This window comes from Phyllostomus hastatus, unplaced genomic scaffold (genome assembly GCF_019186645.2).
Source record: "Phyllostomus hastatus isolate PE091 unplaced genomic scaffold, TTU_PhHast_1.1 phas_contig_147, whole genome shotgun sequence".
NCBI lineage: Eukaryota > Metazoa > Chordata > Mammalia > Chiroptera > Phyllostomidae > Phyllostomus > Phyllostomus hastatus.
In genome coordinates this window covers 454,772-472,238 of record NW_025333603.1, presented here as the reverse complement: position 1 = coordinate 472,238, position 17,467 = coordinate 454,772, and the positions used below count along the sequence as shown (strand labels likewise).

Below are 17,467 nucleotides of genomic sequence, written 5' to 3'. Positions count from 1 at the left end.
AAGTCATTACAATTGTCATTTGTTATATTGTGACCTCAAGGCATTATTGATTAGTAACCTAGAAACTCTACTTAAACCACCCTTACAAAACTGTAACCTTGTCTTCTATCATGTCATATATTTTACAGATCACTGCCTTTTCTCCCTAACCCCCTGTTCTTTTTTTCTAAGGAAGTCCAGATGGGCCCGGATATATTCTCATAAGCTAGGTAGCCTAAGCTAAGGGTTAACAGTCAGGCCTGCTTCACAGGCAGATGATCTATTCATAACAAAAATTTCCTCCTAGCCATTGCCCACAGCTGAACACTGTTAGTCTGAAGCCATCATTTCATTTGTTTCTGATTGTTCTGCTGTGTTTACATATCTTGAGTGTTAGTGTGGTCTTTTGTAAGAGTACAGGCAGAGTGCAGACCCTCCCAGATCAGCTTTCTTTCTGAGTGCCCTGTATTCTCTTAGTCCCCTTGCCTCGGTGTTACAAGCCATTTCTCTTTTATAAGAACTCATTTAAACAGGAAAACACATTTGAAGTAGTTTCTTTTTTTTCTTTAACATGAGGTACGATATTCTCAAAGAACTGCTATTTAATGTGGAGAAGAGGGAAAAGATACCACTGGAATCTCTCCCCCGCCCCTTGCCCCTCTCCTCTTCTCTCCCCACCCCACCATATTAAAAAATCCCATGCTATCTGTTGCATTTCCAAGGGCCATATTCCATATTCCATTCAGGGCATAAGATGAGCTGGGCTGCCTCCAGGCCAATGTTAAAGAAGCAGCTATCTGCCTCCTACGTCTTTGTCTCTCCTTTTTACAACCTTCTCTCTCCTGGGCAGCTGTCTCCCCCCCCTCCCCCCACCCGCCAAAAAAAAGTGTCTTGGGAAGGGTATGGACTTTTGAGTCAGATTTGAGTTTAAATCCTGGTTTTGCCCTGTTTGTAAGCCTGGGGACTTAAGTTAATACCTCTGAACCTTGGTTCCTTTCTCCATGAAAACTGGTTGTAATGCAGGCTGGCCCAGCATCTTAGGAAAAGGACTGTATGCAAAAGTGTCCAATGTGGTCATGACGGAAGACCTCATCACGTGTGTCACTTCAGCTGATGACAGTGGCTCCCTGGCACAATGGGCACGTAGTCCAGCGATGGCAGGAAGGAAGGAGGGCCGTGATAGCTTGTCTGCTGGGATGCTGGTGCACGTGCAATTTATGTGCTGTCCCTGGCAACACATGAGGTAGCCAAAGAATGTTGGATTTCACATCCTCTTTCTTGTCTCTCTTCTCCTGACCTCTTCCCATCCAACCATCACTGTATTTTAACTCTCTCATCAGTCTCCTTAGATGTAAGGGGTCACTTTCTTCACCCCAAGCCCCTAAGCTGACATGTAATAAACACTTCTAAGTATATAACACTTTTCAGTCATTTAGTAGGGGAGCTACCCAAAAGTTTGTGGGTAGTTTTTAATTCACTTTGTCCAGTCAGGTTAGCCTTGTCATCTCCGATCAGACCAGAGATGGATAGAGAGTTCTGCATGTGAAGAGTCAGCAGGTCTGGACTCGCAGGGACAAGTCCCAGATTCTCTGTATGACACCTGGGGAGCAGGAGCAGGTTCTGTTTGGGGAGCACTTCCTAAGGGCAATGATTGATTCATACACACAGACATTCTGACTTTCACAAAAAGATGCCCTGATATACATCACCCAAGGCTCTCTTTGACCTTAATATGCATTTAACAAGGTAAACCCTCAATTGTCTTTATTCCCAGTGAAAGATCCTGTAATGAGACATTAACCCATCTAAGTGAGTGTTGACTCTTATCTTGCTGTCTTCTCTAAGGCCAGTGCCACCTCTGTACCCCTCTTTAGAATTCTAGTCAAGATGGTGTCAGGCTTTACTTTTCAAAATTAAACAATACATACATTCCAGTCCGTAACATTCCAGTCCATGGCCAGTGTGGAGGTGATGACATTGACACGGGTTATGTATTTCTGGGTCACTGAATGTACCAGGCACTGTACCAAGGCCTATAATAGACTGTGCCACATTTAACCATTACAGGTCTGTAAAAGAGGCTCTTCTGCCTTATTTTTCAGATGAACACACCAAGGAACAAGGTCCCAGATCAAGTTAAGACAGACCATTGAGAGTCAAACCAGAAATGCCAAGTCTGTGGTCAGATTTATGAGATGATACCTGAGGCCAGACTGGTATCAAAGCAAAAGGTCATAAGGGAAGTGTAGAAACTGATCAGGAGAGGGGCAGGAAGAAAAGCATCTGTGATTTAGCGGGCGGAAATCAGATGTCTGATGGAGGCACTGTGCAATAGGGCACCAAGTGTTTGTTGCAAGGGAAAAGGTTGTATGGTCCTTGTCCATACCTGCTCCTCAGCCTTGCCTGTAAGACTGCTCCCAGGTGTCTGTTTAACTGAGTCCTAAAATCTGTAAGAGGGAGCTGCTTTTCCCGATAGCTAGTGTAGAATCAAATCAGAACATTGGCTGGGCCATGTTTGAAAACTGCTTAATAACTGGTACTCTGCTCACCCCTGGGGGATGTAACAGAAAGAGAAGGTATGCTTCTGATTCTGACACTCTGACTCACAATGTGACATCAGAGCAGCAGAGCTACGAATCCATTCCGACAAATGTGTCACAGAGTTCTCTTCCTCCATTGTCTCCCTCTCCCACCCCACCCCGCCTGGCCCTTCTCCCTTACAGAATCCACAGAGGGGACCAGTAATTATTTATCTACCACAGATTGCTTGGGCTGTAAAAAAAATGCAAGACATGATTGTATCTTTGGAGTCATAGAGCTCTTTGAGCTTTCAAAGCTGAAAACCAAACCGAGCCCCCTGGAACCAGTCAATGATGTGCATAGAGAAGGCCAAGTACGGCTTCTTATCCACAGAGGAAAGAAAATTTGGAAGAACTTTAGAAAGACCTCAGAGTTTTCTTGGCTATTCAGTCTTTTGCAAAGCAACTTTGGGTGCATTGAGTATAAGTGGATGAGAAACATATGACTTATATTTCTACTGTGATCATATAAGGGTTTCAGAATGCTGAAGAATGAGGAATTAAAGGTCTAAGGAATCCAAAATACTTTGAAAATAATTCAGGACATCATAGGCAATATTCGGCTGCCTCTCTCTACCCCAGATTTGGAGACCACAGTGGTACCTCCATACTCATTGTTACTTAATTCCGGAATGTGCGACGTGTGCCAAAACCGATGAATACTGAAACCAGCTCATACAGGTTCTAGCAAGTGAGACCAGTCCCTACCAAGCACTGAGTGCTGAAGCATTTTTTGTTCATCAAAACATGATGAGTACGGGGTTTGACGAGTTCCGAAGCTGACGAGTACTGAGGTGTGACTGAATTTGGTTGGATCACAAACCAGCTCACTGCCATCTCTGCCTGCTCAAACTGCAAAGCCCCAGAGTTCTCTGTGAACTAGTTTTATGTGTTCTTATTTTGCTCAAACTGAAATAAAGGGATTGGGTTTCTAGGAAGGGCAAACTCTTTGCCAGAGGACTCTTAAGCTTTCAGAAACCTCCACATAGAGGAGAGGACTATTGAGCAAGCTGGACCTTTATTAACCACTTGCCACTTACAGGTGATCGGACATGTGTTATAATCTAGTATTGCTCTTAATGTTAGGGACATTGTTATGTTAATGATAAACTTAGCAATGTCCTGCATTTGTGTGGTGATTCAGTTCACAAAGGATATTGCATGTTAAGTACACATTACATGTATATTTATAGATATAGGTATGCACACTTACATAATGTGTGTTACAACAGCCTACAGTCTGGAAGTCCAGTGAGTTAAGGGATGATGCTGGGAGGACCACTAAGCCAGCACTGGGGAAGGAGTCAGGGTTTAGAGAAAGCATCCCAGAGCAGGTAATTTTGAGCTGACATGTGAGGGTTATTCAGGGGAAGGTAAGAGGGAATGCCTTTTAGATGGGAGAAGAAAATTTGTGAAGGAGAAGAGATGAGAAAGACAATGGCACACTTGGGGAATTTCTAGACTGTAGTGGGCTTGTTGCAGTGAAAAATGATGGGGCAATGGATGGAAAAATGATAACATGTGTGATTAGGACAGACAAATAGATAAAAGCCAGATCAGAACAGTCTCATATGTCACAGGGAATGTCTAAAGGATTTAAATAGGGGAAATGATACAATTGGGTTTGTGTTTTAGAAAGACTGTTGTGCTGGAAGTATGGAAGCTGGAGTCTCTGAGCCAGATGTGTGGGGGTGGAGGGTGGAGGACAATATTTGAGGCAAGGACACCAGCTTAATCACTGTTGCAGTAATCCAAACAAGAGGCAATAAAGGACTAGACTAATACAGTGGTAATGGGGAGACACGGAACAGCTTGTATTTGAAAAATAGAGGTGACAGTACATACAGCCTCTGGTGGGGGAGGAGAGAGATGAAAATGATAGGGGACTCAAGACTTGGAAAATTTTAGCTTCAGGTATAAAGTTATAAGCCTAGCAAGTAATGTATAGGTTAAAGCTTTTGTTTCAGAAACTGCAGATAAGGCCCATCCTGGCTCCTGGGAAAACAGCTGACCTCCTGGGGCACTGGCTAGAGATTACTGTCTGGGGACAAGTTGGAGGCATCTGGGCCTTTGTGTTCCAGGCAGAGCAGATGACCACCCTCCCCTGGGAACAGCTAACTGCCCAGGACAGAAATGTTGCAGCTTCTGAATCTCAAAGCCCTCACTGCACCTTGTTTATTCACCCCTTATAAAAGGTCTGGCCTAAAAACAGAAGGCAAGATGGTCTGTTAGGGCATGAACCCACCATCTTCTCAGATCGTTGGCCATCTGAATACAGCACCCGTAAAGATTCAATCACTGTCATTGCTTATTGGGTTTGGTAGAGACAGGCAGCCTGAACACCAGTGTCTTTTCTGGTTACAAAAATGTCAAGAATGGTATCCTTAGGGATGGGTAAATAGGGTACCATTCATGGAGACAGGAACCCCAAAACAAGAGTAGCTTTGGGAGGAAAGATGGCAAGTTCTATTTTAGACAGGTTGATTAGACATTCAGGTCAAATGTCCAACATAGAACTCAAGAGCAAGACCCAAGTTTGGGATAAAAATTTGGGACTCAACCACATAAACATTGTTATCATACACATGGAAATGGATGGGCCGCCCTCAGGAGATGTGGTGAGTGAGGGCAATGCAGAGGAGAGCATCCAGGAGGAAAGAGGAAGAACCACCTGTCAAAGATCCAGAGCTAGTAAGGGCTTCACCTGAGCCCAAGACTTTGGGCTCCAGATCATTCCACTGTCCCCCAAAAAGAGTAGAATTAAGCCATCTGTTGCTTTGTATTTCCTGAGGACATTTATGTTCTAGGACATTTATATACATTATACCACTTAGGACTCATAGAAAAACTCTGATAGATGAGATAATCCCCATTTATAGATGAAGAAACTGAGTCACAGAGACACTCAAAGGCTAATAACTGACCTAACCAGAATTGAAACCCAGATTTGTCTGACTCTAAGGTCTATCCTCATATTACTTAATTTATACTTTCAAGATAAGAAGACATTTCCTCTCTGTTTTGCAGAGACAAATAACTTGTTACATTTGAATCTGAGAAGTGCAAACATAGAGGTGAATGCTTAGAGTCCCCATTCATAAATGGAATTCTCTGTGCTCTTTCTTGTATTGTGTAGTGAGTTGGGAGTTGGCTGGAATGTGTATAAATGGTTTTTTTCTAGTAAGATGATCGCACAGTCCATTTGGAAGGAGAGATGAGCCACCACGGAAATACTCGGTCCCACACATGCTTGCGGCTAGCCTCTAAAATTGCCAACCTGGCTGGAGGCACTCAAAACAAAACCTCCTGTTCCCTCCCAGGACCACTGGCGCCTGCCTCCTACCCCAGCCAGAGGCTTAGGCCACCCTCCGGATGATGGGGAGGGGGAGGGCAGAAGTTGATGGGGCTGGAGTTGCTCTGCTCTGAGCCCACTCATCTCTCCCAAAGTGGTGTGAGCAGGCGCCTGGGCTTTATCACTTCAGGGAAAGCCAGCTGACAGTAACAGAGCCTTAGGTGAAACACAGCCAGTGGTATCCCACAATGGAGCCAGCTTGGACACAGACATGAAGAGAGGAAGGAGCACATGGAGAAAGGCTTCTAATCCCTGCTCCACCACTTCTGAGCCTGGTGATCCTGGGCAGTTTGCTGACCCTCCTCACGCCTGTGCCTGCCTGTCTCTTCAGCTGGAAATGGGCTGCGGAGGTTTGACTCCACACACCGTCAGGGTAATTGGAAGCCTGAAAGCAAGTATATACTCACAAGACACTCGATGCCCTACTTACTCCCCAGCCCAAACCTGTATCCCAGCTCCTTCTAAGTGTAAACTTCAGGAGGGCAGGGATTAAGCCTCTGACATGGCTCAGAGGCCCATCTTTCTATATCTTTTCATGTTTAAACAGTAGTTTGAATTCAGTAAATATTGGATTGGCAAAAAAGTTTGTTCAGTTTTTCCATAAGCTAGCTCTAGTATTTCTTAGTTGTCTTTCACTTCATTCAGAATAACTTTGTTAGATTGTATTGTGTTACCTGTCATATCAGTGTGCACTTTAAAAAAAATCAAAATTGGTGAATTTTCATGTAGTCATTTTAATATTGAAGATGGAAGAAAATACACAACATTTTCTGCATAGTATATTTTATTATTTCAAGTCAGGTAAAAACACAACTGAAGCACAAAAACAAAAAAAGATTTGTGCAGTGTGTAGAGAAGGTGCTGTGACTGATCGAATGGTTTGTGAAATTGTGTGCTGGAGCCTTCTCTCTGGATGATGCTCCTCCACACACAGTCAGGTAGACCAGTTGAGGTTGATAGCGATCAAACTGAGACATTAATTGAGAACAATCAACATTCTACCATGCAGGAGATAGCCAACACACTCAAAATATCCAAATAAATAAAATTATTGGTGAAAATGGAAAATGTGTCTTTTATGGAAAAAACTAAACAGTCTTTTTGGCCAACCTGGTATTTACTCAGCTAATGAGAGAGATTATAGCTAGTCGCCACTAAATACATCCAATGAAGGTCATAGTCAAATAACCCTGCAGTAATCTTGACCACAGGCCAGAGGGGTAATAGAGCAAAGTGAGCACCCAGAGAAGCTCCAAGAGATGACCCAATGCAACCCCATGAGCCCCAGGCCATGTGAGGGCAGAGTCTGTGTGGAAATAGCTTGTTGGAGAGTTCTGGTTGACCAGCTGGGGTAGAGTGACTCAATGTCATGGAATCTTAGAGGATTTCAGAGACAAATGAGATATGAAACATCTCTAGTCCAATTTTTTTTATTTTTACAAATGAGGAGGAGAAGGTCTAAAGAGGGAAATATGTTGGGAGTTCAGAGCTTGTATCCTAAAATTCCTCTCTAGTATTTACTAGTTATTTGATCACCTTCAGCTTAGATTTCCTCATTTGTGGAATAAGTATAATAATAGGACCTATCTCACTGGGTTGTCATGAGTAGTAAATGTGACAGTGTCTCTGAAGAGCCTAGAAGCTTCTTTGGCACAATAAGAAGCCTGCAGTAACATTAGCAATTACTGTTTTATTATTTTTCATTATTATCCTTAATTCTATGTTATTATTGATTGACGTAGAGAGTGGTTTCACTGAGGCTTTTTTCAGCCACAGCTTTTCAGAAATTGATTTTTTGACAAGCAGGAGGATATGTTGATGCAAAAATATATCCATCCTTCAAACCATATTATTTTTTTTATTTAGAGTAAATTGCAGAACTTTAAGCTAAGTCCTCATAAAAATCAAAATGCTTCTTTAGCCTCATGACAGAGCCTCGCTCACAAGGCCCTTCCTGCCTGGGATGCTCCTCCTCCTCTGCCTCAGGGAACACTTACCCCTCCTTCGAGCCTAGCTCTGGTGTTGGCTGCTCCTGTAATGTGCTCCTCCTCCCAGGCAGTTTGAGCACCTACCATACTCCTCTTCTACCTTACCTAACACTTAGCATACTTCGTCATAATTTTTATGTCTGCCAGGGCAGTCTAGGTGCTCCTTGAAGAAAGGGGCCATGTCACACTACTACTACTACTGTTATTATTATTAGTATTTTGCCTTATTATTTTTACAGCCTTGTTGCTGATCTTAGTGCCTGGCATATAGTGTGCAGCCAAATATTTTGTTTCATTGTGGTTTTCATTAGCTTTCTTTATATTACACATAATGAGAGAATATATCAAATGTCTGCATACAGTTTAAACAATGCTAAATTGAATACCGGTGTACCAACACCCATGAAAAAGAATATTGTGAAAGAAAACATCGCCACTACCTTTTATGTGCAAATTTTAACTGTAAATGTAAACTATCTTTTTGTTGTATTTTGCTTAATGGTCTGACTCTTTGAAGCCATTTTGAGTCTTGATTTGATCATGTCCAAAATAAATAATCCTCCAAGTTTATATCACCTGCAAATATGATAAGCTTTGCTTCTATATCCTCTTCTACTCCATTATTAAGAATGTTGACTCAGAAGACCAAGGATTAATCAAGACACCTTCTTACATGGTTTCAGTTATGTTGGATGTGGTCATTCAACCCAGTCACCTGACTGTGCTGTCATACAAGCCTCCTTTCAAGGAGAAATAAGGTTTACTTGGTATTTAACACAAAGATATGCTATTTATGTGTGACAGATTATTTAATCTTTCCAACATTCATATCATTCCTCCCATGTTGGAACTGAGGAAACTGAGGTCCAGATGATTGCCTCCATAAGCTCCCCTAGCGAGAATGGCAGTTGTGAATCGAGTCAAGATAGGACTCTGACTCATGCATGCTCTCTTCTTTGTCCTTCACACCTGTATCAGGAAAACTTGTCAAAGCCTTTTGGAAATGAAGTTTCCCTAACCTGCTTGTGTTCAAGGCCAGGTGTGTTCAGTTTGAGTGAGTCTGTGTTTCTAAAAGTTCTTGCTTTCTGCCCTTGAAAGGCAAATGAAGGGTTCAAATAGTAGCCTAAAAACACGGCCATATTTTGGCAGAGCCGCAAATAGAACCCAAAGAGTGTGATGCCTCTCTGCTTTGTGTTGTCATAACCTTGGACATGTTATGTAACACTCTGCTTCAGTCTGTACTTCTGTACAATAGGAATAGTGATGGAATCTTTCCTTAGGATTTTTATGAGGAGTAAGTGATTTAATTCCTGTAATGTGCTTATAATAAGGCCTTTAGTAAGTACCCAGTCAATCTTAGCTGCTGTCGTTGCCAGCAGCACCATTATTACTGGGAAGTCAGCATCCTATAAGGACACCTGTCGTCAGCAGAGGAAAATGAACTCTCTCCTTTTGGCTAAGAGAGCAGCCTCCAGGCCAAGTTAGCCATCAGCATGGAAATGGCTTTCACAAAAATATTTTTAAATATTTAGGTTTATTGCAAAGGATTAAAGCACACATAAATATACAAATGTGCTCTCTTTCTCTCTCCCTCAAAACAAACTATTACTTGGTTTCTCCAAGAGCACGGAGTTTAGGAGTGTTTGGAAGTGCTCTGGGAAGAAACACTGCTGTGTCTTCGTCTCCTTGCTTTACTCAGCATGTCTGATGAGAAGCATGTGCCATTCCAAATGTCTGAGCACAGACAGGAGTCAGCTCAAAACCTTCTCCCCAGATGGAGCCAGGCAGAGCCTCCACCTGACGTTTCTGAGCAGCAGAACCACAGTGTCTGACAAAGTTCTACTGCAGCTGACCCAGGAACATGCTGAAACTATGAGATTGGGTGGAGGAGCAATACATGACCTTTCTGAGCAATTTATCTATACAATTAGAAAAACATATATGGTTCAAGGCCAACATCTGTCTGGGTTCAAATCCCACCTCGGCCAGTTACTCATTGTGTGACTGTGGACAGCTTTTTCAGCCTCTCTGAGACTAACCTATCAAACGGGACTATGTGTTCTTGAAGAGAAGGGGTGCAGGACATAAAAAGAGACAAATTTATTTTGGTGGGTGTCCATCTACCTGTCCTTTCAGACCCTGGGTCCTAAGTGGTTGTGAATATAGACTGTCTTATTCACCCCAAAGCAGCCTAGGAAGTAGTTTTTAGTGTTGGCATATGATAAAATTTTCACTGGTGAAGATAAAGTGATAAAGCTGAAGCCCATTAAGTGTTCCTTCTGGCTGGAACACTTCATATCACACACACTGATACACAAATGCACACACACAGCCTCACACCTATCTCAATAATTTCTATATATGTTTTGCATCATCTTATAAAAGCCTTCCCTGACCCCTAGATTATGTACCTCACTTACATGCTCTTAGAGTGACCTTTGATTTTCCTTCATTTCCTTATCTCGGTTTGTAATCCCACGTTTGTGTGATGATTTTACCAATATCTGTCTCTGGGTGACCAACCAGTATCCCAGTTTGCCTAGGACTGAAGGGTTTTCCAGGGCACAGCACTTTCCCTGCTAAACCTCGGGGAATGCTGGCCAAACCTGAATGGTTTCCCACCCAGCCTGCCTCTGTCAGGCATGCAGGCTCCAGGAGGGCCTGGGACTTGCTCTTTGGTTTACCATTCATGCCCAGCACCTGGCACAGGTGCAGATCACTACAGGAGTTCGGGAAACGTCCTCTGAACGAGTAAGAAAAAGAGACTATGTCAGTGCAAGCTCAACTGTCTTTTCTTGTAGAAGCTGTTTTTTTCCCTGAGTTTATTTTTTCTGTTTGAGATATAACATGTCTCTTTTTTATATTTTTTTATATGACAGCATTTAAGGTTGACAGTGTGGCTGAGTTTCCTTGTCTTCCTTTACCACCTCACTGTTTGGGAGTTGGAAATCCTTCTTATTGAAGGGCTCATAGTTTAGTGAAAAGGGAACTGGAATAATTGAGGTCAAGACATTTAAAGAAGGTTTGTCCCTATGCTAAAATGCTGGACTATAAACTTTATGAGGGCAGAAATTATGCATATTTAGTTCATTTCTGTATCTCCAGGACCTGGCATGGGACTAAACATATAAGAAGGGCTGAATAAATATTTCTAGAATAAATGAGTGGCTGATTCTCTGTTCTCTGCCCAGCCTCAAGACATGCAGGAGTGGACCTGGTGTGCCTAATTCCCTTGATCTCCCACCCTCAAATGATACCTTTCCACAAACATAAACATGACTTCAGCGTCCATCCCTGTTGGATGGATGAGAAGCATGTGCCAATCCAGAGGAGTGAACACATGGTTTAGCCTTGTCTGTCCTGGCTTTTCTCTTCATATATTTTCCTAACACCTGAAAGGTTCCATGGGTGGCTACAAAAAGTGGCGGCGCCTTGACTATTCAGTGCACCTCACCTGTGCACCTCACCTGCATAGCGTTGTTCTAGCTCTTTTCTTTCTTTTTTTAAAAAATATTTTATTTATTTATTTTAGAGAGAGGGGAAGGGAGGGAGAGAGAGGGGAAGGGAGGGAAAAGAGAGGGAGAGAAACATCAGTGTGTGGTTGCCTCTCACTCACCCCTTACTGGGGACCTGTCTGCAACCCAAGCAAACGCCCTGACTGGCAATCGAACCTTCGAACTTTTAATTAGCAGGCTGTCATTAAGTCCACTGAGTTTCACCAGCCAGGGGTCCAACTCTTTTCTTGATCTGAAATGTCTATTCTATTTATCATGTGAAATCCTGTAAGTCTAAGCTTATGTCCCATTCTATAAGAAATCACCTCTGGATCATTTCCCTCCTCATTCCCCGTGTCCCCTCATGATATATGTTTGTCTCTACCATCCCATGGACCACACTGTATTCTATTTGTCTGTTTACTTGTGGAACTCCTTCAAGATGGGCAGCTTCTTGTAGACAAGAAAGAACTCTGATTCATTTCTGTGTCTCCAGCACCCAGGAGAGGGAGATGGCATCCTGTAGGGTGACTAATAAATGTAGGTAGAAGGAAGGGAATGTATCAGTTATCTATTAATTACCACAAAAATGCTAAGTAACAAACTAACACAACATCTTAGTGACATACAATAAGACGTGTTTTTGTTCACAAACCTATCAGATGGCTGGGCGATTCTGGTGATCTGGACTTGTTAGCCACTGGTCCACTAGGAGGATTTGCCAATCTTGTTTTTGCTCTCTCGTCATGTACATGAGCATCACCTGCAACGGCTGGGCTGACTCAGCTGTGTTGCATGATTTCTACCCAGCAGGCTTACCTGGGCGTGCTCTCATGGCAAAGGTAGAGAAGTAAGTGGGGGAGTAGGGAAGCACTCAGGCCTCGAGGATTAGGCCTGGAAAACTGGCACAGGGTCCCCTCTACTTCATCCTGTTGGCCAAAATAAATTACCAGGCTGGCCCAGATTCAAGATCCATGAGAGGAGCTGCACGGTCACATTGCAAAGGGGGCAGATTCATGGATGGGTAGAAAATGGGAACCATTTTTGCAATCTGTCTGCCATGGAGAGGGAGCCAGTGAAGAAATGTCTCATTAGTTTCTTTCCAAAATGATCTCCTTTGCTATCCTGGCATCTAAGTGAATTTATCAGAGAGATTTTCGGAGATGAAGCCATGCCCTTCCTTTGGAGGTAGTGACTTCCCCACTATAAGAGGTATTTAATAAGAAGCTAAATTCCATAGTCATAGAAACACCAAATGGGAAAGGGGGAAGGCTCCTTCTAGTCCTGAAGGTCAATATTTTCACGTATCTTGTCCTTTTCTTTCCAGATTAGCAAAGACCCGATTTTTGTACCAGGTGTCTGGGGCCCTTATTTCTCAGCCATGGTTCCTGGGTTCTGGCTAAATGAAGGTGGACAGAGTGTTACTGGGAAATTGGTAAGCTGACACTTTTTCATTATGGTCTTTAATGTTTTTATACCCGTGACTAGCTCATTTTGTCACAGTACCCATATACTGAGTATCTGGAAGTTTTGCTGAACCCTAAATGAGAAGAGTTAACTTTCTCTCAGTGTACAGTCTGACGTAGGGAGCATACACAGCACGTGCTTGCTGAGGAATCCATGTTGGTCTAGGCGATGATGACTAGCCCAGCTTCCCATCTCCTTCACACAACAGTCTGTTTTCTCATGGCAGCGAGAGTGATACTGTACTTTGTAAAAAGGACCATGCTACTCTCTAGCCCACATCCTTCAGTGGCTCCCCATTGCCCTTGGGGCATAATTCACATAGTTTCCTTTGTGCATCATTTTATTTGCAGTGTATCTGCTCCAGGTCCACACAGGTACTTGTCACCAAGGCTAGATCACCTTACTTAGAGCTTCCTCGGGTCTTCCATTATTCCACCCCTTTGTACCTTTGTATGGGCTGGTCTCCCTGCTCAGAGTTCTTTACCACCTCAATAATTTTGCTTGTCCTTTAAGACACACCTCTACTTCTTATCATATTCTGTTATTCTTATTGGTTTACCATTCTGTCTTTTCCAGAAATACGTGAGCTCCTTCAAAGCAGGGATGCTCCTCTTTGTATACAGCTCAGTTCTTAGAAGGTTCTTGCTAAAAATTTGCCAAATGCCTGCAGTTGTCTAACAGGAAAGACAGAAGGTCCATAAAAGTGAGCTGAGCACTGAGCCAGAGGTACAAGGCACAGAGTTGGCACAAAGGAAGGTTAAGAAACTCTTTTCAGGGAAGCAGGCATTTGTGCTGAGCCTTATAAGATAAATAAGAACAAATGAGACAAAGAAGGGTAGGAATACTCTTCTAGGCAAGAGAACTGACATAGGAACAAGAACATGGGAGGGAAAATAACAAGGCATATTTGAAGGTAATTGCAAAAAGTCCAAAATTTCAGTGGTGGCATTAACTTGTCTGAGAGTGAGTGACTTATAATGAGAGAGAGTTGGACAGGGACCATGTGATAAGAATCTCCTGTAAAGCTTGCTAAGGAATTGAACTTTATCTAGTAGATCTAAACCAAGGGGAAGCAGTGAAAGGTTTGGACAAGGGACAGGAGTGTTCAAATCTCAGTGTTAGAACTCTGGCTGGCAGCACTGAGGAAGAAGGCCCGAGCGCGTGTGGCTGGAGCTAGGGAGCCCAGAGTTAGCAGGTTAGGCCACAGACAAAAAGCCATGAGGGCTTGAATGGGGACAGTGGCAATGATGACTGAGAATTCGGGTCAGGAGATCATCTGGCTCCAGAGGGATTACATGTGGAAGACAAGAGAAAATGAGATTTAGACTCAATCACCCAACCTCACTGTTGTTATGTTATATTGAAATCACCTGTTTATGGTCTGATTTTCCCACCAGCTCTTTTAAATGTTCAGTCAAATTAAAAATGATCGGATCCAAAGCTGGATGGGGATGCAAATAACCATTAGTTTCCATTTTTTTAGTGTATTGCTATTTCATACTCAGCTGCCTCAAATTCTCTTTCAAAGTCAATGGAAGCATAGGTGGATGGCTGGCTTCAAAGAGCATGTTCTCTGCCCTCATTCTTGTGAAAGGCTACAGAGATGAATTAAATGAGTTCACTCCCATCAGTCCCTGGTTTTTAGGGGCTCATTGTCCGGTAAGGAAACTCTGTGAGTATAAAATAAATAACATCTGATTGGTCGTAATAACCAGTGCTAGGAATATCGGGAAGCAAGGCATCACTGTATACCTAAGCCACATTGAGACTGGGGCTTTATATTTTCCTATTTAAACTAGTACCATGTATTTATACAACTTCCAATTTAAACATCCATTCCATTTATGTGACACATTGAAAACCTATTGCTGAAATATGGCCCTTTTCAATCCACATCATGGTGTAAGCACCCTTAGCAGACTCAGACCCAGAACTCATAGATGATACAACCTGGAGGGTTTGTTTTTTTTTTTAACCGAGGATAATGATCCAGTAAAACAAGTCTTTGTGCTGCATGCATTGTCCATGAAGCTGCCCATCAACAGGTTTTTGTGGACTTAGTATGCAAATTGAACAAATATTTGTGTCAGTCTGGGAATGCTTTTCTCAGTGTTTGGCTCAAAGTTTGCTCTGTTGCTGTTTATAAGCCATCTTTGCCCAAAAGTTATGGTGTTGTAGGGAAGAGTTGGTTACTCTTTTTACCATTAAAAAAATGAACAACCCACCCTCCATAATAGTCCAACATGATTTTTCATAGGAGTCATTGCCATTGTTGGCCTTTATCTAGTTAGTTGACTGTACACCATCAACCAATCAAGCTGCATTTGGAGTTCCGCTTTGGGCAGTTCTACATACAGAGTTTCCTAGAACACGAGAGCGAAATCTTAGGAAATCTACAAGCTAGGATAATGGGGCAAAATTTGAACCAAGCACTAAACAGACTGTCCACTAAAGCATCAGACCAGAGAGGCCAAGCAAAGAGGCAGAAACCACCTGTCAATCAAAGAGATAAAATATGAATAACAGTAATGGTGGTGGTAATAATAACAACAGCAATGCACCTTATTGAGTATGTTATTCATCTACAGGAAGGATTTTTATATGTGATCCTTGTTAATCCTTGAATGATATTCATAATAATCACAATATCTAATATTTATTTTGAAGGCTTATTTCCCAGACTTCGTTCCAAGAGTTATTACGTGCTATCTCATTTAATGCTCTCAAAACCTCTGAGGTAGGAACAGTTATTGTCCATATTTTACATAGGAGGTGCTAAAACTCAGAGTAGTGAGCACAGCCAGGAGAGATTACAGGTGCTCTAGCAACGGCCTTTCCATGGTTCCCTCGCAGTTCACCTTTCCTTATTCTCATTTATTCTTTTGTGAACTCTGAGCCCCTGTTTTACAGCACACTGTCGTTATACAGGACACTATAAGGGGAAGTGACCTCTTTCATCTTTTGTTTTATGTGCACATCATCTCTCACATGCCATGTCTGAAAGTGTCTGTTTCATTATTACATTGTCCACAGTATATTCTAAACATGCAATCATAAATACCCCATCTGAAGCAGAAGACAGGGGAAAGGAGAGGGAAAGAGAAGCAAAGGAAGGAAAAGAAGAAAGTTTAGAAAAATATGATCTAAACTCTACATTTGAAAAATAGATATTTTGTCTCATTTTTACAATTAAATACAGATCTTCCATCACAAAGTAAGCTCTGCATTCCAAGCATGTGGCTAGATTGGTACTTTTAAAAAAAGTCCATCTGGTTAGTTTCAGGATGAAGAAAAAATAGGATAGGATCTTTTCTGGCTCTGGAACCCTTGCTGTTTCATCTGACTGAGATGTGGACTCATTTTTCATTTGTTTCCAGCTTTTGCCTGTAATATTTATTTCCTCTTAGAAAAGCACATACCCATACCCTGTGGATGATTGATATCAGTTGCATTAGTCAAGCACCCATAGAGGATTGGAGGATTGTCTCGTGCCTCTCAATACTCACTCCAGAGCAGTTGTGCAAAACACATTCCATTTAACCCAGACTTTTTCCACAGAACAGCAGCCTGTGCAGTCACTGCATCCAGACGCTGAAGAGTATTTCCAACTGGACCTTGGCCTTCCCTCTCTCCAAGCACCCTGTTCTGGCTTATGTGAAGTCACTTTTATTGTGGCAGGTGTTGTGGAAAGCAGGCTAAGACAAGTTTCTAAGGCAGCCCTGTGGTGGCATTGCTTTTCTGGGATAATCACTTTGGGTGGGGGGTTACCTTGAATTGTTTGAACCCAGAATTTAAATTCATGAACTTGAGCCACAGGGTCACAATGTAGCAAAGTGCTTTGTGCTCTGGGGATTTTAGGGTTTGTGCATTGTGAGTGCTTATCTGCCTTCTCCCTTGTTGCCTATGCCCATCAGCCTGGGGCTAGCCTCAGAAAGACAGTCAGCCTCTGTGTGAAGAGCTTGCAGTATACATAGTACTGTACAGGTTATGAAGAGAGTGACTTCCTTCCTCCCACCCCTCCTTCCTCCCTCCCTCCCTCCCTCTCTCCCTCCCTCCCTCCCTCTCTCCCTCCCTCCCTTCCATCCCTCTTGATGATTCTGGGCCAGGCAAGAGTATTATCATGTGATTCCTGTCTTCTAGTAGCCTGTTATCTTATAGGAAAGTTGGATATAGAATGGGTAATTATAATTTATCATGGCACATAATTGTAGATGGCACTGCCCCTGCAGCCTACCAGGACTATCTGTTAAGTGCCAAGAGCCTTAAGGCCCCATTGAGGTACAGTATTTCATCTGATCTTCACGGCATGGCTTTGTGGTCATTGTTATAATGTCAATTTCACTACTGAATAAATGGAGCAGAATAAACAGAACAGTAAGATAACTTGAGTAAGGTCTTTTAGTTTTAAGTGGGAAAACCTAGATTCAAACCCAAATCATCTCCCAGAAGTTCCAGATCTTTCCAGAACTGAATCTGACTTTTGTGTTTCTGCATTTCTAGGTGTTTCTTATCATTCTCTTGTAGATTCCCTTGAGAATCAATTATTGTTCATTAGTGTGACTTTCTTTTCAGGTATTTCGAAGCAAATGCATTTGGCAGGCTTTGTAA

At 42.5% G+C, this 17,467-nt stretch overlaps 1 protein-coding gene across 7 annotated transcripts in view; it reads left to right on the top strand.

Annotated features, from left to right (window-relative positions):
• Window positions 1-17,467, top strand: part of FGGY (FGGY carbohydrate kinase domain containing) — a 390,237-nt gene that overhangs the window by 250,932 nt on the left and 121,838 nt on the right. For 6 of the 7 annotated variants that reach the window (XM_045857814.1, XM_045857803.1, XM_045857796.1 and 3 more), the window contains exon 9: window positions 12,720-12,827. The exons of the other annotated variant lie outside the window; for it this stretch is intronic. In XM_045857814.1, coding sequence (XP_045713770.1) covers window positions 12,720-12,827 — 108 coding nt within the window. The remainder of the gene's footprint in view (window positions 1-12,719; window positions 12,828-17,467) is intronic. 7 annotated transcript variants of the gene reach the window in all.